At 39.0% G+C, this 26,637-nt stretch overlaps 1 protein-coding gene across 8 annotated transcripts in view; it reads left to right on the top strand.

The window, feature by feature from the left end:
• The window catches only part of OSBPL1A (oxysterol binding protein like 1A), a 206,440-nt gene that overhangs the window by 85,756 nt on the left and 94,047 nt on the right, over positions 1-26,637 (top strand). For 3 of the 8 annotated variants that reach the window (XM_053571974.1, XM_053571976.1, XM_053571975.1), the window contains one exon: positions 7,655-7,761. In XM_053571974.1, the coding sequence (XP_053427949.1) occupies positions 7,655-7,761 (107 nt within the window). Of the gene's footprint in view, positions 1-7,654; positions 7,762-15,014; positions 15,318-15,526; positions 15,649-26,637 lie in introns of those variants that run through there. The other 5 variants (XM_053571979.1, XM_053571978.1, XM_053571982.1 and 2 more) reach the window with 5 other exon arrangements.

Raw genomic sequence — 26,637 nt, 5'->3', positions numbered from 1 at the left:
GGATTCGTAGAAGTGGGCTTTAGTGTTTTAAAGTGTATTCCTGATATTGATACATGTATCTTTTTTGGAAAGCCATTAAGCTGTATTACTTTTCATGGGGACTAATGCATATGCTTCATTGCATGTTACTAATTGTGTATAGTGAGAAAGAAATTAGAATGATTAAAGAAATTAGAATGATTTCAGCTATCTAAAAGAAAAAAAAATCTTAAAAGGAAAAGCACTTCTTTTCAAACTGCTTAAAACCGTTTCCTCAGAATCCCAGGGCAAGAGTAGACACATTTATCACCCCCTTCGCTGCTGCACCGTGGTCTGAGCACCATGTCTTCCACCTAGACTGTTAGGACAGCCTCCTAGATGCCCCTCAGATTCTACCCCTGCCTTTTAGTCCAGGGACCCTTCTCAGATATCAGTGGATTAATGTCCTTTGCTGGAAACATCCAGTAGCTTCCAGGTCATCTCACCTGGGGTGAAAGGCAGATTCTGTGTAATGACCTGCAAAACCCATGGTCCCCTTTCACCTCCCGCCTAGACCTCCTTGTTCTACTGTTGGCTTTAGCCTCACTGGCCTTCTTGCTGTTCTTCAGCCCCAGACTTTAATAAGCTGCTTCCTCTTCTGGAAGGCTTCTCTCCAGGGTGGTCCCTCCCTTACTTCTCTGGGCCTTTCCTCCAAAGGTGCCCTCAGGCTAAGGCTGAAAGCCTCAGTGCCACCTGTGTTGGTTTGCTCCTGCACACCCCGTTCTCTGCCCCACTATGTGCATGGCAGCCTGCAGACTTCTGATTGCATTCAGCAAGTGGGAGGCCCTGTCAGGAGGCTGGTGGCGGAATGGGAGGAGAAGTGGGCCTGGCTGTGCTTTAGCTGTGCTGCTGGCTCCTCCCTCTGCCCACGGCCCTATCCTAGGACTCCCACTCTTGTGTCTTTTCCCTGCTCCCAATCCCCGCGTGCTGTGTCCTGCCTGTGGTCTCTGTCAGTTCATTAAACTCTCCCCACTTTGTGAGCAATCTCTTTTTCATCTTCTCGGTTAGCCTTTGAGCATGCTTCCTCTTCCCTGCCTGGGCCCTATTGTGGTGCCTCACCCTCTCTAAAGTTTCAGCTCGCCTCAACTCTCACCATGCCTCCAGCCTGCTGTATGTCTCTCCTTGTCACCATACCGGTCTTCTGTGTGTGTGTGTGTAGCTGATTCCCCCCACCCCCACTGGGGTATGACCTCCCCAAGGACAGGGACTTTGGTCTGTTTTCTGATTGTGGCCAGCCCCTGAACAGTATGTGGCATGTGTGTATGCACACACGTGTGTGATGAACGAGTGAAGGAATGGATGGCTTGCTCAGCAACACTGGCACACGCCTGTTTCCTCAGTTTGGAATTTTCTTCTGGTTTCTATCAATATAGCATAGCTGGCGATTTTATTCTTTCAAATTCTTGCTATATGCTATTTTATTAGGTATCTTTACCAGTTGAGGGGATGGTCCCATCAATTTAGTCTGCCAGGTACCACAAGTATCCCCTGCTCTTTGTGATGGAAAGCTTATCAATACTCTACCCATTGTATTACGTACTATCTAGCAAAATAGCAAACACTTTAAATATACAGACAGTTCCTAACTCACAGTAGGTCAACTTAGTGTTTTTCAACTTTGCAATGGTGTGAAAGTGTTATTTTCAACTTATGATGAACATATGGGTGTACGATCCCATCATACAAATACTTTAACACAGATGTTCAACCTATGATATAGGGTGTATATCATAGATGATATATGGGTCGTGTGTGTGTGTGTGTGTGTGTATATATATATATATATAACATAGGTTGAGCATCTGTGTTAAAGTATTTGTGCCTTATCACAGCCCTATGCAGTATATAACAGCTATTATGTCCATTTTACAGATAAGCCAACTGAGGCACAGTGGGCTTATGTAGATTACCTAGGATCACACAGCAAGCACAGCCAGAGTCAGCATTTGGTCCCTAGATCATGTATGGTTCTACCCTAATTACCATTTACCTAAGGGGACTGTTTTTCTTTTTTTGGACACAGAGTTCTCACTTGGTCACTCTTGGTAGAGTGCTTTGGCATCATAGCTCATAGCAACCTCAAACTCCTGGGCTGAAGTAATTCTCTTGCCTCAGCCTCCCAAGTAGCTGGGACTACCGGCTTCCACCACAATGCCTGGCTATTTTTAGAGACAAGGTCTCACTCTGGCTCAGGCTGGTTTTGAACCTGTGAGCTCAGGCAATCCACCCGCCTTGGCCTCCCAAGTGCTGGGATTAACAGGCATGAGCCACCGCGCCAGCCTTGGGACTGTTTTTCTTACAAGCTCATTGCCAAAAGGTGTGGAGCCCATCAGACAATTCAAGCGGGAGTGGTATAAATCCAGTGATAGCCTTGGATGGAAATTTTGCTCAGTTTGATTAAAATTAGTCTTCCTTATTGCTTTCACTTTCATTTGCAAAACAACAGAAACCATATTCCATAGTTCTACTGGCTTCTTTCTTCTTCTGTTTGAACCAGGACTCCTTGACTGGTACTCTTTTTTCTAGTCCCCCACCACTCACCCCAGACACGGTCTCTCTCTATTGCCCAGACTAGAGTGCTGTGACATCAACCTAGCTCACAGCAACCTCAAACTCCTGGGCTCAAGTGATCTTCCTGCCTCTGATGCCCATTTAGCTGGGGCTACAGGTGCCCACCACAATGCCTTGCTAATTTTTCTATCATTAGTAGAGACAGGGTCTCAGTTTTGCTCAAGCTGGTCTTGAACCCCTGAGCTTAAGTGATCTTCCTATCTCAGCCTTTCAGGGCGCTAGGATTACAGGTGTGATCTACCATGCCTGGCTTATTTCTAAAATTTTAAAAATATTTAATTTTTTCCAACTAATCAAGTGCTTCCCTTCCTCCTCTTCTGAAGTCTCTCTCTGGGCCAGGTACCATAGCTCACCCCTGTAATCTCAGCATTTTGGGAAGCTGAGCTTGAAGGGTCATTTGAGGTCAGGAGTTCAAGACCAGCCTGGGAAACACAGTGAGACTCTACCTCTATAAAAAGTTTGAAAAATTAGGGTGGCGCCTGTGGCTCAGTTGGTAGGGTGCCGGCCCCATATACTGAGGGTGGCGGGTTCAAACCCGGCCCCGGCCAAACTGCAACCAAAAAAATAGCCGGGCGTTGTGGCGGGCGCCTGTGGTCCCAGCTACTCGGGAGGCTGAGGCAAGAGAATCGCTTAAGCCCAGGAGTTGGAGGTTGCTGTGAGCTGTGTAAGGCCACGGCACTCTACTGAGGGCCATAAAGTGAGACTCTGTCTCTACAAAAAAAAAAAAAAAAAGTTTGAAAAATTAGCCAGTGTGTTGTTATGTGCCTGTAGTCCTAGCTACTTGGAGGCTGAGGCAGGTGGGTCACTTGAACCCAAGAGTTTAGGCTGTAGTGAGCTAGGACTGTGGCACTGCACTTTAGCCTGGGCAACAGAGCCAGACCCCATCTGTAAATAAAGTCTCCCTCTGGTTAGTACTGTGCATTCAGTAGTAATTTTTCTTCACTTTTCTCTCCTCTTTCCCTTTCTTTTTCTAGACAGCAAGTTGTGTAACTACCCCGTTTCCCCGAAAATAAGACAGTGTCTTATTTTGGGGAAACAGGGTATGAGGACAGTTTCGTTCCTCTTTCCCCACCGTCATCTCCAGCACCGTGTCTGGTGCCTGCCAAGTGTCTGCCCTCTTTAAATGGGAGATTAAATCCTCTCGCCTGCCTAGACTTCTTGATCACAATTCTGAACCTGTCTTCCTCTCCGGATTAGTATTTTCAGTAATACCTGAAATAATTGTGGATATTTTAGACATTTATTTTATTGGGTTTATCTTTAGCAATAAAAATATTGTTTTTCAAGATCCAATTCAAGTCTCGTCTCTTTCATCAAACTTCACTTGATTAGTTCATTAGAATTAGTTCCACTCTTCTCTGGATATTTAATATTTTTTAAAATGTGTGTAACTTACTTGCTATTTATGTCTGGTATTATGTCTTTTTATTCTTATTTAACTCATGCTTACTACACAGCACTTTCCAAGTTTTCTATCTTCTAGTGTAATAGATGTAAATTAAATAGATGTAGAGATAGAATAGGCAGAGGTATTTGTTTACTGGATGATTAGATCCAACTTAATCATTTTAATTTGAACATAAATGTCATACTTTTGTGTTTTATATAGTATCACCTCTTGATTTTTTTTAATTTATAGTTTTATGTAATATAAGTTTTTAGAAGATTAGTTGATTTTTATATACACATATCTTTTATTTATTTTGAGGGGAGGTTACTGATTTTCTTGAAGCATTTCTTTAATTCTAATCTGGTATGAAAATCAGTTTTTAAAATGCCTCCTTTCATCAGGTTAGATCAGATATGTTTTGTATGTAGCCATGTATTAAATATTTCCTTTTTCTCACCACAAAAGATATAAATTTCCATGTTCCTTAGCTTCATTCCTCTTTGTTTTTAGGCTATTTATTCTCTCTCTTGTTTGTGTTTAATTAAAAAAAAAAAATATTTAAAGTAGCATCATTATACTGTTCCCAAAGGGGAAGGATGAGGAAACAAAATGCCATTTATTCATTTTTTTCCTTTAAATATCTTCTCCCAAATAATGGAATTATTTGAGATGCTAAACATTGAAAAAGAAGCAAAAATACATTTTCTTATGCTGTAAGTAAAAAAAGAAATATATTTAAAACCTGTTTTTCAGTCTATCCTTATCAGCCAACCTTTAGTACTGTAAATGAAAATGTTTTCATTTTACACAGTTATAAAGTACCATAATTCTTTTAATGTAAAATAAAATAATCCAAAATGACTTACATTTTCTATGTAAACTATGTCAATAAGATATTTTATTTGTTCTCTTATTCATTTAATAAATGAGTCTCATCTTTGTGTAAAGCTCAGTTGCAGGTGTTTAAACAAGGTAAGAAATTTGGAGTTTACGGACGGTAGCAGAGATACTACCTACATACAATGCCCAGGCCCTCTATTACAAGTTCATTTGGCTTCTGTCGGACGGAGTCTAGGGGAGAGGTTATATCCCAAAGCGATATGTAAAGAAGGCTTCATGGGGTATGCATTTGAACTGGGCCTTGAAAGATGATAAATTTTTTGTCGAGTGTGGAAACTTCTGACTGTGAATAATTATTATTTTCAGTATTCAGAAAAGAGGGCACATCTTGAACAAAGGTTTGGAGGTAATAAAGTAGAAGACTATGTCTACATAAAAAAATGATTGCCAGGAAAACAGTTTAGCCAAAACTGGTTTAGTTTATGGGGCATCTTAAATGATAAACTATTGCATGGGGAATTTTTTATTTTTAATATTAGAATAGTGGAAGGGTTAGTTTGTTAACATATAAAGAAACAAGTACTTTCTCACTACTTCAAAACTCGCCCAATTAAAAATTGTACAGTATAATCATGAAAAACAACAGATTGTGAGCTTTTTATACGTTTCTAAAGTTAAGCTTTTCCAATATGATCTTCTAGCAGCTTTCATGATTTCAAAAATATTTTTAGTACAAAAAATAACGTTTTTCCCTCAAAATCAACAGCATCAGATTCTTAGAGTAGACCGAATAAGGTAGCATAGTGGCCTTTTTGCCTTGATTCATGAGAGCTTAGTCTCTAAATATTAACTGGCTATGACATATTTGCGGTGATTCCCAGTTGGTCACTTTTCTAGGAGCTTAGCAGTTTTATTTCTTTTTATATAACAGTATGTAAACATCATTATATAAGAAGCATGCCAGTGTTGCACAGCAGTGTGCCATATGCCAGGGTTCATCAGTCCTTAAACCGTGCCACCATGCAGGTTTGTTTATTTCAAAATTTTATTTTAATACTAGGCTGTCAGAGCAAACAGAGAACTCCTGACTCTGTTTTGGACAAAAGAATTTGACACTCTGTCAATAGTGGGGTCTTATAATCCACTTGTCTTTATATTTGTGTTTTTTGAAGTATCTATTGAAAGCCTACACAATCAGTTTTGTTTACAAGTGTTCCTAAAAATACATTTGGACAATTAAAGTTTGCTTTGTGTTTATCAACAAGTATCTAAAATATGAAATATCTAAAACAGATAAAATTGGGGATGACTAAGCGTATGATGGCATTTAATAAAATAAATGTATCTATGAATAATTATGTTTTTATCTTCCTATCGTGTTTGCCATGAAAGTAGAAAATTACTAGATTACCCAGAAAATCTGTTGAAAGACAGAGGCTGTGTCTGTTTTTTCTTGTATGTCTCCTTGCAGTCCACAGCCCACAGTTCCGTGTGAGACATCTGTCAAGGTCCTGTTTAAGTCGTGTGGCACCAGCATATGGCCCTCTATTTCGCTATTTAGCAACCACGTAGAGAATAAATCTTCACAATGTGTATCAAAGTTTCAAAATGGAACACAAAAAGTGTAAAGTCAATTTATTTTAGAATGTAGTAGCTTTCAATTATTTGGGCTTATTACGAATAGCTAACACTAGGAAACAGTGTTCTTAAAATAAAAAATGCCATGAAATACCATTTGGTCTTCATATCCTGATATCAATGAAAGGTTGTCCTATCTTTCTTCATTCACTCTTTTTCTTTTGTTGCTCACTTTTGCCTTATGAGTTTCGAGAAATAATTTTTGCAAAAAGAGGGATTTTTATCTGCTTAAATAAATATAAATGTAAAAAATTGAAAATTCAAAGAAGAATAAAATTAATATTCATGATCTCATCATCCAGAAATGACTATAAATAATTTGGTATTCTTGGTAGATTTGTTTTAAATCTTGTGTGATATTGAATGATATGATCTTAAACCCTTTTTTTCTCCTCACTACCATTCCATTTTCCATTTGAAAATCTTTGTATCTTGATGGGACCCAGTGTTCTATGGCCTATTATTTGCAAATTGCTGGCATTTGAATTCACTTGATTGCTTTTGTTTTATTGATTCTGTTTCCATGCTTTAAGAACATTATTTTAAGTAAGTCAAGATTATTCGGAAATCAAATAATGCTTAATTATTTTTTGACGTAAAGCTTACTTAAACGTTAAGATTTTATTTGATGAAAGGGACAGATTTAAAGGCTTTTACTATGAAATTAACAATGTCAGAAACTATTTCACCATAGTACATTTCTCTTGGCTTAATCTGGACATAGTATTTTATTTGTTTTTAAGTGATAACTTGTGTATTTTACAGCTTTTACTTATCAACATTTTAATTTGTAATTTGTAAGTGGATTCGGTTTTTCTTTAGAGCTCTGGGGAAGATACTGGTATTGTTGTTTCTTTGTTCTCAACTTAAATGTATACAGATGTCCATCCTTCTTGTCAGCTGCATTTCTTAAATATTATATTATTATTTAATTCCTATAAACTCTCATTTAGATCTTGGCTCATCTCCTTGTAGGATATAGGCCTTTTAAAAGAAGGGTTCATCCTTTCTTTTTCTATACCAATTTATGTACCATGAATACAGCAGGTACTTAATAATGATGCCTAAGAAACCCGCTGTATGTTTTGCTTAAGATAGCTAAAATGAAACATAAAGTTAGTAGGTAAAATATTTTTGTGGTCCTGGTTTAACTTTAAGATTACTTAAAATCCCACTTTTTGTATTTTTTTAATATAGAAATGCTTCCATCATTTCTTCAGAAAGTTGAAGTTGTCTCTGAAGCTTCTAGAGAAACTTGTGCAGCTTTGAGTGACTGCCTTAATCTCTTCACTAAACAAGAAGGGGTAAGTAGTTTGGAATTGAATTTTTAAAGTAATTGTTTGCCTGTCACACACTTGACCATCCACTAGGTCATTGCTTTCAAACTGCTCAAAAGTGGGGAAAAAATTCTGTTAACAGAGGAAATGAAAGCTCATTTTCCACCAAAATTGATAACTTTATTTATCCTTAATTAAGCAGGGTGATACTGAAATAACTTGTTTTAGTATTTAAATTGACCTACTGAGGGTTGTTGTGACATTTCAGTAAGAGGGATGTATAAATATTCCAGAAACAGAAGGTCTTTCTATGAAAAATATATAATACTTTTAGAAAATCGAGTACTTACCTGTGTAAAATGAGCTCACTGGATGAAATAGTTTCTGTGCTCTTTTCCCCTTGCTTTCTTCCCTTCTTCAATTTGCCATTTGCTTTTCCAAATATGGGTAAGAATGGTGTGCTTATCTATTAATAATTACTCTTCTAAGGACTGAAAACTTGTAAAGATGTATTTTGGTTGCCTCAACTAGAATTTTTCTTGTTTTCTGTTTCTCTTTTCCCTCCATTTTCCTGATTTTAATGTAAGTAGTACCAATAGGCTTTCTTTTCCATTTTGCTAATTTCTACATATACTGTATGTGTTTGATCTTTAGCTTTTTAGACTAAGATACCATATTTCTTATTACAATTTATTTGTACATTTTGGTTAGCGATTAGGTTTTGATAAAACAAGATAGATGAAAATGATTTTATAAATATTTCTCTAATATTTAAAGATCTAAAATTCCATTTTCCCGTGATTAGAGTGTAAACTTTGTGAATTTATATACAATGTTTTAAATGCCGTGTTTACTATATGTACTACTAATTATACATATTAACTTATTTGGAGAATAAGAAAAATATAGAAGTAGTAATGTGAATTCATTTAAAGCAAACTTACAGAAAGTCAGCAGAAGTCTATTGACTATCACGAGAAAATGTAAGTGTTCATTAAACATTTTAGATGGTTGATTTTTCTAATACTGTTTGAAGATATCCCTTCTCAGCATTTCTATTTTTGGTGGTTTGCAGATTTCATATGCTAGTTGATTTAAATGAGGAATGATTTAGTGTTCTAAATAAATCTGAATAGGATGGTTGCATTGCAGAATATCTTCGAAATTAATATGATATTGCAGAGTTTGTGTAGTATTTATTTTAGGACATTGTAAAATCAAATTTCACTTATCTTTTATGTGATACCTGATACATTGATGGCTTTTTTTTCATAGAGATGCAATGCTGAACACAAGATTAAAAGTGGCGTGTTATGTTGATGTTGTGTTTAATTTCTGGAAGAGTCTAACCTATTGTGATTTTTAAGGTATCTGCTTTAAAAAAGAGCCTAAATCTCTCTTTTTTTGAAAGTCTAGTTTTTCTAAGGGTATTAGCCTAAAGTTTAGACTAATTAACCTCTTAGCCTCTGAAATTTGTCAAGAGGATTAAATGGGATAACGTAAGCAAAATGCTTAGCAGAGTGCTTGACACGTGGTAGAATCTTATATATGTAATTAACACTTGTAATCCCTCCTTTAAGGTGGAATCTTGTAGCTTTTGTGTCCTTAACATTGGGTTTATCTTGTTTGTGGGGGGGGAGTTAGTATTATCGAAAGAAAATTTATTTGACTGTTCTTGGAATGATTTTGTTTTTTTCATTCTCATTTAAAGACAATGGGTTACTTCTGTGAACTTTGATGCCTTCAGATTTCGAATAAAGGAGACTATATAGAAAGCCATCAGAAGCAGTAGTCTGAAAGTCTGACGAACCTATTTTAAATGTTTTTCTCTAACCAACTGTGGGACAAGTTTCTGTAAAATGAAAACACATAAACACCTCAGCGCTGGGTGTAGGGAATCAAGAATCTGTCCATGGAGTGTATTAGCAAACTGCCTGGAACACAGTATTCATTTAGTAACTAGCATTTAATGTTTGAGACTTTTAGAGTATCTTTAAGATATTTTTCAGTGAAATATCAACTGTGAAATATCAATTCTATGAGACCCTTAAAGGAATCCATGAATTTCCTTCTCAGAAATGAAATTATAGACAGTAACAAGGCCCCCCATATATATATATTTTTTTTTGAGACAGAGTCTCACTTTGTCACCCTCAGTAGAGTGCTATGGCATCATAGCTCACAGAAACCTCAAATTCTTGGGCTAAAGCAATTCTCTTGTCTCAGCCTCCTGAGCAGCTGGAACTATAGGTACCCACCACAATGCCTGGCTATTTTTATTTATTTATTTTTTTGAGACAGTCTGAAGGTGTTGCCCAGGGTGGAGTGCCGTGGCGTCACAGCTCATAGCAACCACTAACTCTTGGGCTCAACCTCTGACTCTTGCCTCAGTTTTTCTATTTTTAGTAGAGACGGGGGGGGGGGGGGTCTTGCTTTTGCTCAGGCTGGTCTCAAACTCATGAGCTCAAGTGATCTGCCCGCCTTGGCCTCCCAGAGGACTAAGTTTACAGGCTTGAGCCACCGTACCAGGCCTTGTCCTAAGATTTTTGAAAGATAAATGGTATCCTTAAAATCAGTCTTTCAAATGCCTAAGAATTACACGTAGGAATTTTAATAGCTTAATTGAGGTCAAAGTGACATAATTATGCACTGTAATGCCTTATTTATCTGGCATTATAAATTACATTTCTATTATCTGAATATTTTATTAAAAGAGCAATCATAAGCTTTGAACTCACTCAGACCGTAGTCTAACTCCTGACTCTGCTATTTAATCTCTCTTTGACGCAGTTTTTATATACAATATCCTCTTTAGATTAGCGACCAATCAAAAAGGATTGTTTTATAGAGAAAAGGAGATAATATTGCTTAAAACACCTGTGTAGTGTAGCACACAAAAAAGGATCTAATAGATGTCAGCGACCCCAGCTTCCATAGCAGCAAAACTGTTTTTATTCTAATCTTTTTGATGGCAATTATTCCAAATGTTATATATTTATTTCTTAACCTAAAATTTCTAAAGTTTTATGTTTAGGTGTCTCAGGATCATTCTTTTGCATGTTAATAATTACTCTGGCCTTAATATAGAGATGGCTTCAAGAGATAATGTTTATATGACCAATTTTTTTTTTTTTTTTTTTTGAGACAGAGTTGTAAGCTGTCACCCTGGGTAGAGTGCCATGGTGTCATAGCTCGCAGCAACCTCCAACTCTTGGGCTCACGCAATCCTCTTGCCTCAGTTTTTTTTAATTTTTAGTAGAGGCAGGGGTCTTGCTTTAGCTTAGGCTGGTGGTGAACCCGTGAGCTCAAGCAATCCCAGAGTATTTGGCCTCCCAGAGTGCTGGGATTACAGGTGTGAACCACTGCAGGCCCTATGACCATATATTTTTCTGCTAAATGGCCTGGTCCTGCTAATGCTTTTTGAATTCTTGTTTACTTCTGGTAGGTTTTAAAAAATTATGGCCAGAAGTAGTGAGTCACACCTGTAATCCCAGCACTTTAGGAGGCTAAGGCAGAAGGATCACTTGAGGCTAAGAGTTTTGAGACCAGCCTGGACAACAAAACATAAGAAAAATCAGACAGATGTAGTGGCACTCACCTGTAGTTCTAGTTGCCCTGGAGGATAAGGTGGCAGAATTACGTGGGCCCAGAAATTCAAGGCTACAGTGCACTGTGATTACACCACTGCATTCTAGCCCAGGCAACAATGCGAGACCTTGTTTGGAAAAAAAAATTACCACACTTGATTTTTAGATCAGCTGAGTGTCTGCCTCTAGCAGTGGGATACTGATCCTTTCTGATTTATACTTTCTAACCCCGTTTATTAAAAAAAAAAAAATAACATATAACCAAACTCAGAAAAGTTATATCCACAGTAAGAATGCACTGGATGTGAGAAACTTGGGGGAAGGGAGGTGGGATTTACAGTCTGGCGCCAGCCTCTGTTCCTGGATTTTCATGCCTTCTGTTTCTGTGGTATCTGGGTTTTTTTTTTTTGCTTGTTTAGAGATGCACTGATATAACCTACATAATTGAGGTTTTCATATGACCTGTAAATAAATGAGGCATTATTGTAAGCAGATTTTATTTATAAATAAAACTGCTTACATTATTGAAAAACATCTCCAATATATAAAATAAGCTGTAAAGTTTGTGTTTTGATCTACTAAAGGTAAACCTACAAGATGTTTTAAGGGTGGGAGATTTGGAAACAACAGAATTAGTGCTGTGTCTTTGCTTACCCTTCTTTGAAAGTTCCATTCAAAAAGCTGGGAACTATTTTTCTGCGTTATTTTTGTTTCTGCAGTTTTGCTCAGCAGAGAATGGTCTCAGAAGTGGTTCAAATGTCACACAGAAGCCAGCATTGGTGCCCTCCTTGTTCTGTGTATCCCTGAGCTCCCCTCATGTTAGTCAAAACAGTTTTTCCAAATGAGGAACTGGCCAATTTAAAGTTAGTATAAGTTCACTTATAAAATATTTTGTACGTTCATGTTAAATCTCTGGCCTGCTGAAGAGCTGTGACCCAGCTGTATAGTGATACGGAGTTTGTGGGGTTACAGAAGATTCAGACTGTGCATTGGAATCGTCTGAAAGGTTAGAATTTGGAATTCTGTACTGCTTCTCTGCACTAGAAGCCGGTATCTTTAAAGAGAAATCATGTGTTTATGTGGACTTAATGCTTGACAAAGTCATGATCTCTTACTAAAGAGATCCCATTTAGCTTCCTGGGCTGTCCAGCAGTCCTTTAGTCATTTTGTAACCTCATCTCTTTCGATTCCTAATGTTTACAACAGCTCTTTTGGGCCTTGACCCTTCTCTGACCCTCTGATCTCTGCAGTTTCCTCATCGCTTTCTACCCTAAGCAAAATTCTGTTAAACATGATGTCATCCTTGTATGTGCGTCAACCCCATACCTCTCCTTCCCTCCAAGTTTCATCTGCGTCTGCTCCCATCCTTTCTTCTTTCCTTTCGCTGGAAGCATCTGCCTTCTTCCATCCTGGGGACATTGCTTCAAAAAATAGCTTCTCTTTTTGGAATTCTCTACTCCCTTATTTATAGCTTTTATCTGTCTCTCTATATCCTTTTCTAATTCCATTCCTGAAAATGTGGTATTTTTCTGTTTCTACTTCCTCAACTAGTCCTCTGAAACCATTCTTGCCAGTATCTCCTTATTGCTAAATCAGAGGACATTTTCAGGACCTCCCATTTGATGATTTCCTGTTTTTTGGAATTCTCTGCGGGCCCCACAGTGCCTCCCTCTTCTGGCTTCTCTTCCCTCCCTTTATAGTAGCTCATTCTCCCATCCAAGTACTAACCAGGCCCGACCCTGCTTAGCTTCTGAGATCAGACGAGATCACGCGCGTTCAGGGTGGTATGGCTGTAGACTATAGTAGCTCATTCTCAATCACCTTCTAAAACATCTTTTCTTCTGCTTTTGCCTTAAATACTAGTATTCCCTAGATTTCTGTGGGTGGCCTTCTCAGCTCTTAGCATTCCCCTTGAGTGATGGCAACCTACTCCTTTAACTAGAATTCAGTGACTCAGATATCTCCACCTTAGACCTCTCCTGAACTCTGAACTAGTATATCCAGATGCCTTTTGAATATTTACATATGGTTACATACATTTCAAAACCAATGCATCTTGAGCTGAATTATCCATTCAACTCACAGAATTGCCACCTATTTGGTAACTCAAACCAGAATTATGGGAGCTGTCTTTGGTTCATCCTTCTTTTAACCAAGTCCTGTCAATTTTCCTTTTTATGTCTTGGTTTCCCATCTCCCTTTGCTTCCTCTCTCCCCATCCTAACACACAAATCGCCCACTGCTACTCCATTAGACCAGGTTACCAGGATGGCTCTGTTGGTTGACTGTTGCCATTTCCTAATTCCAGTCTCCGCCCTTCAAAACTGGGTTAGGTATATCTCTCCTATTAGTGAATTCCTTGCTATCACAGCACTTGTATCACAGTGTATCATTACATATTCACAAACTGGTGCTCCTTAAGGAAGCAGCCAGTATTGCAGTTATTTTGGTAGCATAGTACTTGGCATGTGGTAGATGATTAATAAATATTTCAATGAATAATGAATACACAAAGGAAAAATGCATGGGTTTGGATCAGACCAACTGTATCTATCTATATTCTGCCTCTTCAACCTTGAGCAAATTAGTATATGTTTAAGAAATTCATTTCCAAATCTGAAGTTGAGAATATAAATGTCATTTTGTTTGAAGTGCCTCAGTACAGTGCTTGGCACATTTTAGGTACCCTGTAAGTTGCCTTCTAAAACAAAGTAGCTTTGGCTGTTCTTTATTTTGCTACCAAGTGCTACTTTTGTAAACTGAATTCATGCTCTAATTTTCAAGGCCAAGGGAAAAGGATTCTCTAGTAGGAGCTGCCCGTTAGTGCCAAATGTGACTTTCCCAAATACAATAAAACATAGTTTTTAATATAGAACAATAATAATAAACCCTGATGTTTCAAAGACACTGTGAAACCTCACTGCCTCCATTCCCTGTTTCCAAGTCTGGCCTTTTATGGTGTGTTATATTCTATGCCTGTTGTGCAATTGCTTCCATTGGCTGCAATAGAACTTAAAAGTACCCCAGCACCTTTCCTTAAAGAAATATTTAATTTTGTACATTGTTACTCGGGGCTCACTGAAGGTTTGAAACTTAATATTAGAACAGAAAGTTGTATTTTTCTCCACTAAAGCATTGTAGTTAACTAGAAGTTTCATTAACCTGAACATCCTAGTCAAGGGTGGTATTTATGTGGTAGGTCTTCCTGCCCTTGCAGCCTGGCTAGAATAAGAAACCATCCATTGACAGCATTTCACATAAGTAGATTTCATGGATTAATACCGTTGTTTTCCTTATTGCTAAAGCAGTGCCCCAACTCAAATGTAAACAATAATCGTGAAGACTGCGTTTGAGTCTCCCTCGTAAACCTGACCTTTTCAGCGCAGACCTGAGAGCCTCAGGCAAGACTGGGCAAGAAAGGATTCCTTAGCTTTAACTGAGTTTCCAGGGGCTGGCCGCTGAAAGTCGTCAGGGCCGGTGTCTCCGGGAGAGGCTCGAGCACACAGCCCACTCTAGGACCTTGCAGGCTCCTGGGCGCCAGGCTCAGACGAGCACCGGGAGCAGTTCGCTGACTTCCCTGCTCCGAGGGGCCGGGCGGCGGCTCCCGGGCCGGTCCCACCTGCGCCCCCGCCAGCCGGCGCCGCTGGGGGAGGGGAGGGAGCCGCCCGCCGCAGGCCGCGCCGCGCCGTCCCCGGAGCCCCGGAGGGCGGGTCTGCGGCCGAGCGAGCGGCGGCCCGGAGCGCGGCGCGGGAGTGTGGGGCCGCGGGCGGCGCCTCTGCTCGACCTCGCTGGGGGAGGCGGGCGCTGCCGGCCGGCGGGAGCCAGGGGCGGGTCGCCCGAAGGTGACTTCGGGAGACCTTGCGGGCAGCCCTGGGTCTCACCTCCGGGCTCGGCCGGGCCGGAGGGGCGGAGGAGGAAGAGGCCGAGCGCGGCGGAGCCGGAGCCGGAGCTGGCGGCGGAGCGTGCCGGCCGGGGTCCGCGGACCGGCCCCGGTGGGTGGGTGTGCGCCTGGTCTGGGGCTTTGTGGGGCAGCGGGGAAGAGCGGGGGAGGAGGGCGGCCGGACGTGATCGAGGATGTGAGTAGATCCAAGAACAGTGGACGTGAGCGCGCGGAGCGGGGTGCAGCCGCGGGGCGCGGGGGGCGCCGAGCCGGGGACCCTGCCGGCTCCCGGGTGCGGGGCTCTGCGGCGACAGCCCCCGGAGAAAACCAGCTGACGGGTTTTTTAAAAATAATTTTTCCAGTTAAATATTAGTATTAGGTCAAGTGGGGCTGGAGTAGGAGGAGTGCGATAGTGAAGGACGTTAATTGTCCTGAATAACCTTCCAAGTTAGTGATTTTTCCCTTGTCTCTGCTCTGGCTGACATTGAGATGAACTTTCCACTGTTGAGAGGCTGCTCAGATTCGCAGGATGTGAGGGGAAACGCACGAGTGCTTTGAGGAGAGAAAAGAAAATTATTTTGTGTTGGGGAATGGGGAGGTGGCTCTTAACTTTAATGTTTTGATGAAGGATTTTTGGTTACTCATAGGCTTTCTTTGTAGCTTTAAACCGATGGGGATCACGTTCCCGAGCATTCAGGGCGTGCGGCTAGTTGTTTTGTGTTTTCTGTTGTGCTGGATTTTTCTGGGTTTGGAGAGAGGGTACTAAGGAGAGGAAGATACCGGGGAAGAGCTTAGTACAGCTTTTCTGGGTGATTAAAGCCATTAAAAGTTTCTTCATTTTAATAAGGTTCCAAGACAGAACTAAGGCATTTTATTTTGAAGGCGTAGCATTGCTTAGTAGGAATCTTTCAAAAGAGAAAAATGCTTGAAATGTGTGTTGGTGGAATAATTTGTTGCCCGAAAAATGGGGGTCTAAATGTAAACTTGCTTTAGAGTTTGAGGACGTACCAAACTTAATCTCTTGTCCAAATGATGCTTGATTTTTAGGTCTGAAGCTGATGACTTTGGCAAAGTAGCTCAATTCGCTAGATACTTAATCTGAACATGAAGACTAGAGAGCTTCTGGCCTCTGTCTCAGTACTACTTTTGCTAAACAGGAATTTTAAAGGAATTTTTTTCAGTCTGAATGTAATTGCTGGATTCTAGTCTCCCCTCTTTAGAAACCCTTTGAGGGTTAAAATAAGGAGATTTCTTTGATGATGAAAATGACCCACATAATCTCTTTACCCACAGTTGAACACCCTGCAGAATGGAAAAGGAAAGGAAAAAAAACACCTTATTAGATTTTTCATATTAAAATGTATTTACTAGTGTTCACAGTAATTTATAAATGCAGTGCAAGCATATTTTAAATGTTGTATATAGAAATAACTGATACAATAATTATGCAACATCATAATCTAAGCCCCTTGCACAGTTTATGACATCATTTACATTCTTTTAAAAAGTCTTGATAAACTTGTTACTATTTCTGGCACTGAAATATATGACTGTTTATCAGCTCTCTGAGGATTAAAAAGAAAAATTTAATTCCTTTAAGAATAGACATTTAGAATTGTTACTTGGTTCACATTCAACATATATTCCTGAATTTTCAGCTTATTTTATATATAGTCCAGAGATACACTGTTGCAAATTAATTTTGGAAGTAACTAGGACATAAGTTATAAATAAAAAATTTATGCAAACTGAAGGTGGCTTTCGTTTTGGTAAGTTTTGGGGGAATTTTTGAACAAAAATACGTAGTTTTTAATTAGTAGCACAGTGTGCAGGTGTGTGGGCAGGGGAGAGGGGAGGCATGCATGTGTGTGCGTGTGTGTGCAATAGACTTGTTATCCTTAACATGAGCCAAGGTCTATCCTGATGAGTTTTTGTTTTTCACAGAAGTACCACAGTTACGACCTTCATGCATTGTGTTTATCTTACTCCCTACCATATTCCCAATATGGATCAGTGGTCTTATACGCTGGGGATAATATAGGAGTAATTTTCATTTTTAAATTCAGGGTATCAAGGTTGTAACCATTTGTAACCAAGGTTGTAACCATCCACAATGAACCATTTTATAATGGTTCATTGAAATGGTTCATTGTGGATTTGATAAATGTTACTTTTCTGTGAAATTTTTTCTTTGAGTAATTCAGTAAGTATTTGCAGAGTGTTTACTATGTAAGAGACTGCTAGACCAGTCTGTCCTAATGAAACTTGAGTTTATTACTGGAGCTAGATGACTAAATAGATTCTTACAGAAGGTACAATATTTCTGGAAGCAACAGAAAAAAGGGGGGGGGCTGAATTTTAGCAAATTGATCTTTAAGACTGGGAGAATAAAGAGAAAGCCCAGTTTAAATGAATAGAAAAGGGTCTTTTTTGAAGGACTTTATAAAGTATACTTAAAGAGTTTGAAACTTACCTTGGGCAGTTAAAATCACTGAAAGATGTTAATCAGATTTAATCAGATTTGCTCCCTATGAGAAGGATTAGAGGAGCACAGACCTGAAAGCAGTATGACCAGGTGCAGAAATTCAAGAGAGATAATTAGGCCCTGTATCAAGTTAGTAGCTGTGGAAGAGGAAACGAAGATACAGAGCAGAGAGATACTTCAAAAATAAATGACACACATAGGTGCTCGTAATAGATGGAATGTGGAGAATGAGGGAGAAGGTGGAGAAGTAGATGACTCCCAGATTATGGCATAAGTTACTGGACAGGTGACTAAGGTAGAGAATAAAGGAAGTGTGGGAAGATGAGTTGCTTTTTGGACATGTTGACATTCAAGTAAGGTCGCCCAATAAAAATTTGGGAATCATTAGTCTTGGGAGTCACCTAAATAAGCGTGGAAATCGACGTTGAAGGACTGAATAATATCACCTATAGCTTGACAAAGTTTGAAATCAAAGGATTGAATATAGACATTAAAAAGACAAGTGGAAGAAGGGGAGCCAGTGGAGACTACTGAGAAAAAGCATCCAGGGAGGCAGGATAAACCACAGAACAGAGGAGGCCAAGGGAAACAGGTGTTCCCTCAAAGTGAGGTAAGAACCAAAGCCTGTCTGTCGGATTTGGAGGTCAGGTGGTCACTGGAGTCTCTGATGAAGAGTTTTAGAATCATGCCATAGGAAGAAGGTGGACTAAGCGAGAAGTGTAAGTATTAGGAAAGTAAGGACATAGGAATGATGAAGATAGACTTTGATTCCGTCTCTTTAGACATCTATAGTCTGTGAATAACTATTATTTTATTATTTTCTCTAATTCTTATACCTTTTATTTCTTTTTCTTGTTCTTAATACACTAAGGCCTTCTTGGCAGTGTCAAGTAGAAGCTGAGATGTTGGGAATGCATGTTCATCCCTAATGGTAAAAAAAGGCCTGCTTCTGACTTTAATGATTCACTGCTAAGAATGGCATTTAGCAAATGCCATTTACCAGATTTTGTTCTTAATGTTGTTGAATTTTTTTCATCATGAAAGGGTGTTGAATCTTACCAGATGTTCTTAATCTCTTAAGAGGATCATACGGTTTTTAAATTTATGAAGCTGCGTAAATATATATTTAGGCTTTTTCTAATGATAAGATATCCTTGTATACTTAGAATAAACCTAATTTGGTTATAATATATTATCTTCAATATTCTCCTTCATGTGGTTTCTTTGGGATTTTAGCATCTGTGTGTAGGGGTGATATTGGCTTGTAATTTCCTGTTCTTTGCTCATCCTGGTTTAGTATCAAGGTTATACTGGCCTCATAAAAAGAGTGTGGAAGTAGCCCTTCTTGTGCTGTTCTCTGGAAGAAGTTCAATCAAATCGAAATGATCTGTCCTTTGAAAATTTAGAACTTCCTTATAAAACCATCTTTGAGGTTCTTTTTAACCTACTATCCAGATATATTTAATGGTTATAGGACTGTTTTAGTTTTCTATTTCTTTGTGGATCAGTTCTGACGAGATATGTATTTCTAGGAATTTATCCTTTCCATTTAAGTTTTGACATTTATTATGTTTTTGTGATAATCTTTTTTTGACTTTTTAACTTAAGTTGGATCTGTAAGTATGTATTCCTTTTTTTAATCTTTATTTTCTTTTTCTTAATATGTATTTGAGTATCTCTAAATTTCTCTTCAAATGAATCTTATTGTCTTTTTGTCTCTCACTAGTCTCATTAAAGCTATTTTGATTTTTCAAGAATCGTCTTTAGCTTTGTTGTCTATGGCATATTTTAAAAAAATTAAATTTTATAATTATCTGTATTATTTTTTGTTTCTTTTCTTCCCTAAGATGCATGCATTTCTTATCTTCTGTCCCTTGAAAATAGATACTTTGTTCCACTTTGAAAGTGGAAAATTCATTCTTTTCCAGATTTTAATTTGTATTTTTTTTTAGTTTTAGTATTTTGTGATTTAGTGAATATATCACAGCTAGCTTTCGCCACACTTTTATACGTACAGGCTCTAATAAATATTTGTAGACTCCATCTTTCCAGCCTGTAGATCACTGATGTACGTAGTATAGCTCCTACTCTCCTAATATTGAAAACACCTAAAACTTATGGTTGATTTAGATGACTTCCAGTTTTTTCTCCTACCCATCTCTTCCTGTTTCCACAGGCACTTCTGTTTCTTTTCCCCACCTCTCTGCTCACCTCTTCCTCTTCTTCCTGCACTTGCACACACCATCCTTTCTATCCCTTGATATTTTGAGGAAGAAGGAGGATCATCATTCCCTTTTTCCCTTCCCCTACTTTTTTCCTCTCTCCCTTATTTTCTCTCTCCTGTTCTTGGGGAATTTTCTCATTACGTGCTCAGCATACTCATTTTACTCATTCCTTTGCCTCAGAACTTTGGCTCTGGCACCAAGGAGGAAAAAGCCAGGATAACCTGCATCTGGTTTTCTTGAGGTACTCGAGAGTTCACTGTTATTTACCACGTGAACTTCGCTATTTCTTATATAGTCCACCTGAAGACAGAGCCAAGGAGGATATGGGAAAGCCTGGGAAGAAGGCTGATAACTGATAGGACACGAACCTGCTGTTACTTGGTGTCCTGAGGCACGGTTTCAGTAGCAGGGCCTTTTCTTGCTCTTTGACTCCAGGCTACTTATTCCAAGGCTCACTTTCTTTCTGCATAACGTGGAGTTGTTAACACAGACCCTTTCTCTGTACACCATAGGTTGCTGTGAGACTCAAATGAGATAAGGATAAAACCTGTTACTTTTATATATAAGATACTTTCCTTGCTTTCTTCTCAGGAAAATATCTTAGAAGGAATTAGTGCACAATTCAGGGACAGAAATGGAGCAAAAGTGGTTTGTGGCATGGTGTGTTGGATGAGAGCAACCCCACTGGGCAGCGGTAGGTGGTGACAGGAAGGACAAGGAGCACAGGAGTTGTGCTCAGTGGTTGGGAGAGATTCAGGGGAGGTTGTGTCTGTCCCCTGGGAGCGGGGCACGCGTAACCTCCCAGGCTGCAGACCTGGACACTGTGTCCTGTCTGTGGTTGGATGCTGTGCTTTACTGACGTCTGATCTTTTACCCAGTTATTTGCAACATTCAGGACACTGGGCCTTTCTCAGCTTACTTGAGAAATCAGCATCCACTTACAATAACATTTCTATGAGGAGGATTTTTATGTTCTTTCTAGGTTCTGAATAGCTGGATTAGAAGTGTTTTATGAAGTATAATTGTTAGTGAAATCTCTTAACCTGTGATAGAAATGTAATAATTCTGAATATTCTTCATTTATCTTTCATAACTTCTTTGTTTTATGGATGAATTATTTAAAATCCCAAAGTCTTAGATTGCTAGAGCATCTAGTCTGGTGGTTTTTGATGGTGGTGAAGACAGTTGTAGGTGCCAGCATATAAGACAGATGGAAATATGGACACCCCTCGTTTACTGTGGCCTCTCCATAGAACACAGTTTGATGATTGATCTGTTCGCTTATTTTACAGAGGAGACCTGGGCCCACAGAGAGAGAGACAGACAGACAGATACTTACTTGCCCAAGCTCATGTAGCTAGGAGGGGAGAAAACTTACAGCTAAGTCCAGGATTCTTCCTCCAAATTCAGTGCTGAAGAGCAACCCAACCCTTCCACGGCCTGAATTGGGAAAATTCATCCATTGGAGAAGACAATCCACCTTTTTTAAAGCTAGTGTGACTGTCTATATAAGCTAATTTCTGAATTTAGCAAAAGAATCCCAAATTTAGAAATAAGATAAGCAGATGGCTAAGAATAATTGAAATGTCTTCAGATTTTGCACAGAATGCCTGTGTTCCAAGTTCTCAACAGGAAATTGCTATCTTTTTTGTGAAAACTTTGCTTGGTAGACGTCGTATTCTGTATCTTTTCGGAAAGATACAGAATTTGCTCATTATTCCAGATATTCTAAATTTTATCCTAAGATTAAACTAGACTGTCAAAATGCTATAGCCTAGACTATATTTTCTAGATTTGCACGAAAATGGCCCTCACTGAGTTGAAGCTGTGGTCACATCTTCAGTTTTCTAAGATTTTTATTTCCCCATTTATAAACGTAGATGAGAAATTAGAGCTAAGGTCAAAAAGGCAGTTTGTTTTTCCTAAAGACTGGTCTGTGTTTTTTTTTTTTCTTTTTTCTTTTTTTTAATTAATTTATTTTTATTGTTAAATCATAGCTGTGTACAAAAAGGACATAATTGTATTTCTCTTCGTTCTGACCTTACGAGAATTCAGAGGCAGATTTGTTGTTGATCCATGGTGTCGGTGTAGGCTCTGTCATTTGTAGGACACTACAGAAGTTGTTCTGTATGTTCGTAGCCTCCCGGTTTGGTAGTTGTTGCATTACAGAGTTCTCTTGTGATTCAGCTGAGTGTGATTGTACCCCAGAGTGCATTCACGTATGGTGACTACATTCAGGAATTTTTCTGCAAGTATTAAGTAAGTAGCTTTTAAAATATTAGGAATATATTATTTGTCCTATGGTTTTATTTTATGTCAAGAATGCATAGATTTTGATATTGATTGACTTAGTTATCAATAATTTCTAAGACCCAAGTTAAAAATACTTGGCAAGTGTTATAATGGGAGCCTTTTTTCATGTTAATGTGAGTTATCCTAACTATATGTTTTTGTCCAATATTTGGAGAAAAAATTATTTTAATTTTGGTAAAATATGCATAATGTAAGATTTGCCATCTTAACCACTTTTACGTGTATAGTTCAGCAACAGACCTGTCAAGACTGTTTGGGGCAGACTGTATACATTTAGCATAACGCCTGGCAAAAAGTAAACGTATATACTGGCAAAACTTGCGAAGCACTGCTTTAAGATATTTATAATGTTTTCTTCAGATGGAATTATAACCTACTGAGTTGAGATTGCAGCATATGTTAATTGCCCCCTTCTCCAGTTTGAGAGCCATGAAAACACTTGTCAAAACAGAATAAAACAACAACATCCTATACAAGCAAAGTTATTGTTTTTCTTGGCTTACCCGTATCCCCCGTGTATGGAAAGCTATTGTCAGAGAAAGAATTGAAGGTATTTAAAAGATGGAGTTGGAAATCATGGGCTAGCTGGAAGTGGAATAGTCCTCAGCAGTAGAAAGAACTACTTACTTAGATTTGCAGCAACGTGGATGAGTCTCAAGAATGTTACTCCGAGTGAAAATTAGGCAGACACAAAAGAGTACCTCCTGCATGCTTCCTTTTATTTGAAGTTCTCTGAATACAGACAAATCTTGGCTGCGGTGGAGAGAAGGGTGGGAGTGACTGTGAAGGAGCACGGGAGAATTCGGAGGAAAAGGGTCATGGAAATATTCTGTTAATCATGATGGTGGTGCTAGTTTCATGAGGTGTATATTGGTAAAAAAGCATTTGAACCATGCACTTAAAATAGATGAATTCCATATAATCCAAATAAAGTTCAGTTAAAAAATGAGAGTTGCTATGGTGTAACTTCTGTTGCATATAACTTTTTCTAGTTATTTTTATTAGCAGAACTAGCAGCAACAGAGCCTCTGAATAACTTCTGAAAGTAATATTTGTTTAGTTTATGATTGAACTTCTCTTCTTTTAAAAATGATTGTTTACCTCTAAAAATGAAATTTATTTTGAGGATATGTAAAATATACAAATCTGTGGTGAGTGATTATATAAGAGCAAGCTATTTTTAGGTAGAAGCTTTGCAACTATGATGAGACTGGAACATGCTTAACAAATCTCTGTTTGGCCTCCTGTACATCTGAGAGAGTCACGTGCTTTGCACTATTTAAGAGGATCTTGCAAACAACATGTTGCATTTAATGTATTGTGAATCTGATGCAAACATCTGATAATGCAAACATCGATTCCTAAATACATATATTTTAAAACATTTTGCTAATTATCAAGTGAGATATAAATGGAAGAAATACAAAGGTATACAGAAAGTTATTTTGAAGCTTATAGAGAAGAACATAAAAACAAGCAGCCACCGGCAAGATTTTAATGTGTCTTAGATTATTCATATGGCTGTGCAGACACAATGCAGTGTACCTTGCTGTGGAATATCCTCCATTGTTTTTAGTAATGTCAGAGTGAATCTTTTTGTTGTGGTAATACCTGTTCTTTAAAAATATTTTTAAGATTGCATAAGAAATGTATTATTGTTTTAACTCCCGCTGTCTGTATATGAGCAGTATTTTACTGTGTCCTTTTTGCTAAAGACTAACATTTTTATTTTTTGTTTATTTTTTAGTAAACAAAGTCTTAATAAAATAAGACTGAATAAAATAAGTCTCACTCTGTCACCCTGGGTAGAGTGCATCATCAAAGCTCACAGCAACCTCAAACTTTTGGGTTCAAGTGATCCTCCTGCCTCAGCTTCTTGAGTAGCTAAGACTGCAGGTGCTGACCACCATGCCCAGAATTTTGATTAACTAGGCTTATTTAGAATGTTACCATTTTTATATAGCCAGCATTGATTTATTACATTGAATATGTCTGCAGTATGTTTAATACCTGCCATCATGTGGCAGTTTAACATTCTATTCTTTAATTTACATGATACATAAAAACCTTTTGAATTTTTGTAGAATACATTATACTGTACTCTGAAATAATTTGGACATTATACATTAAAGTGCATAGTGCTCTTAGGAATATAGTCCTGTAAGTGCTACTTCTGGATTATAAAATACACATGGTGATGGATATTTTAAATTGCTGGAGAAGTTCCTTGTGTGTGAGAATTATAATCAGCATCAGGTGGTTTAACTTTGTAGTTGAAGAGCAAATTATTATGAGAGTTGCACCAAATTATTTTTAATGCCAGGACCCTTGACACAGCAGTGCAATGCACGTACTGCCCAGGTGAGCAGCAGAGCAGCGCGGGAGACTGTCCTGAACCCACTGTCGACAGCACGCTATAGAAGGGAGTGCCACTTCTGTTCTCTGCTTTTGAAGAATGTGTAAAAACTAAACTTATTTGTTAAAGTGTAATTTGTAGATAGCCCTCATCTGCCACTGATTTCATTTTTATAGGCAGTTATTTTTAAAGCATTCTGACAATAATAGTGTCAAATATTCTGGGTTTACATTGATTTTCCCACATAATATTATTACCTTGCTTAAAAACTCTGTTGATTTACCAGGTCTCTTTTTCCTCCAAATATTTCTAAGTGCCTCTTTATTGGACTGTGTTCTAGGTAATGGCCTTATCCCCAAGTTCTGCGTTGATTTAAATGTCTGGGGCTCTATTTTTGGAAGTAATTTACCCCAACACGTTTTTAGCAGAGAGTGCTGTTTATCAGGCTCCACGAGGTCATTTTCTTTCGGCTTTCCAGTATGTCAGCAGCAAGATAAGTCCTTATCTTCTTTGTCTTGGTGGAACCTGAGTGCAGGAAGGTGTAGAGGTCATTCTGAATGGGATTTCCTTTTTTTGACTTGAACCAGATTGAAGAAGATGGCAATGTCTTTAAGAAAGGGGCATTTTTAATGCTGCCAGGAGCCAGTCACAATCAGCTGTAAGCTGATGCTTGAAGGTGCCATGTTTTGGGTTGACCAGTATGAACGAGGCTGTGTAGGGCCTTGGGACTCATCTCATTTTTACCTTCCAAGTGAATTTTTTTCATGTTGTGTATGCATCATATCAAGAGATTAGAGACTTTTCTTTTCTTTTTTTTTTTTTGCAGTTTTTGGCCGGGGCCAGGTTTGAACCCACCACCTCTGGTATATGGGGCCCGTGCCCTACTCCTTTGAGCCACAGGTGCCGCCCGAGATTAGAGACTTCTTTACTACATCACATGCTGGAACCAATTAGGTTGATATTTGTCTGTTTCCTTTCCTCTGTATCTCCTCCGCACAGAGAGACAACAGAAGCAATTAGAAGAAAACTTCTTTTTTTTTTTTTTTTTTTGTAGAGACAGAGTCTCACTTTATCACCCTCGGTAGAGTGCCATGGCATCACACAGCTCACAGCAACCTCCAACTCCTGGGCTTAAGCAATTCTCTTGCCTCAGCCTCCCGAGTAGCTGGGACTACAGGCGCCCGCCACAACGCCCGGCTATTTTTTGGTTTGCAGTTCAGCCGGGGCCGGGTTTGAACCCGCCACCCTCGGTATATGGGGCTGGCGCCCTACCGACTGAGCCACAGGCGCCGCCCTAGTTACACCTGTCTGAATCTGTGCACATACACACTGCCTTTTCTCCTGAAGAGGCCAACTGTGCACTTGTGGATTAGATCTTATTCCTTTTTGCGAAGTCAGGAACATCATTCTAGCACTTCTCCCCTCTTACTCCTACATCATAACCTCCCTCTGTGTGTTGAACCTTTCCCATCAGTTTAACAGCAGACTGGGTTGTCTTGTATCAGTAAAACCTTACTAACGTCCAGACTCCTTCCAGCACCCACCCCCATTGTCTCTTCTCATTCTCTTGACCCACTCGGTCAGCTCTTAGCCTCCATTATCCTTTCAACACTTCACTGAAGCTGCCCTTGTCAGTGTCACCAGTGACCTTCACATCCCCAAATCCAGTGGCCTTTCGTAGTTCTCATGGCATTTGATTTATCATCGGTCTTTGGTGCAGATATTCACTTTTTTCTCCGTGAATGCCCCTGTTAGGCGTCCAGGACACTGCACACTCCGGGTTCTCCTCTCACCTCTGTTTCTTCTGTTTCCTCTCTTTCTTCAGTTTCCTTTGCTAGTCCTCTTTCAGCTCATCTGTGGAGTTTCAGTCTTTGATTTCTTCTCATTCCTGTCTCTTTCTTTCTTAGTGCTCCTGTCTAGTCTTATGGCTGAAAATATAATTTATTTATGAATGACTCCCAGAGTCCTGTTTGCAGCCCAGACCGCTCCTCCCTTGAACACCCACCCAGTCTGATTGTGAATGAAGCTCGACATCTACACTCGGACGTTTGATAGCA

This window comes from Nycticebus coucang, chromosome 19, assembly GCF_027406575.1.
Source record: "Nycticebus coucang isolate mNycCou1 chromosome 19, mNycCou1.pri, whole genome shotgun sequence".
NCBI lineage: Eukaryota > Metazoa > Chordata > Mammalia > Primates > Lorisidae > Nycticebus > Nycticebus coucang.
Note: the sequence above shows the minus strand (reverse complement) of the source record. Positions and strands in the feature narration are given on the sequence as shown.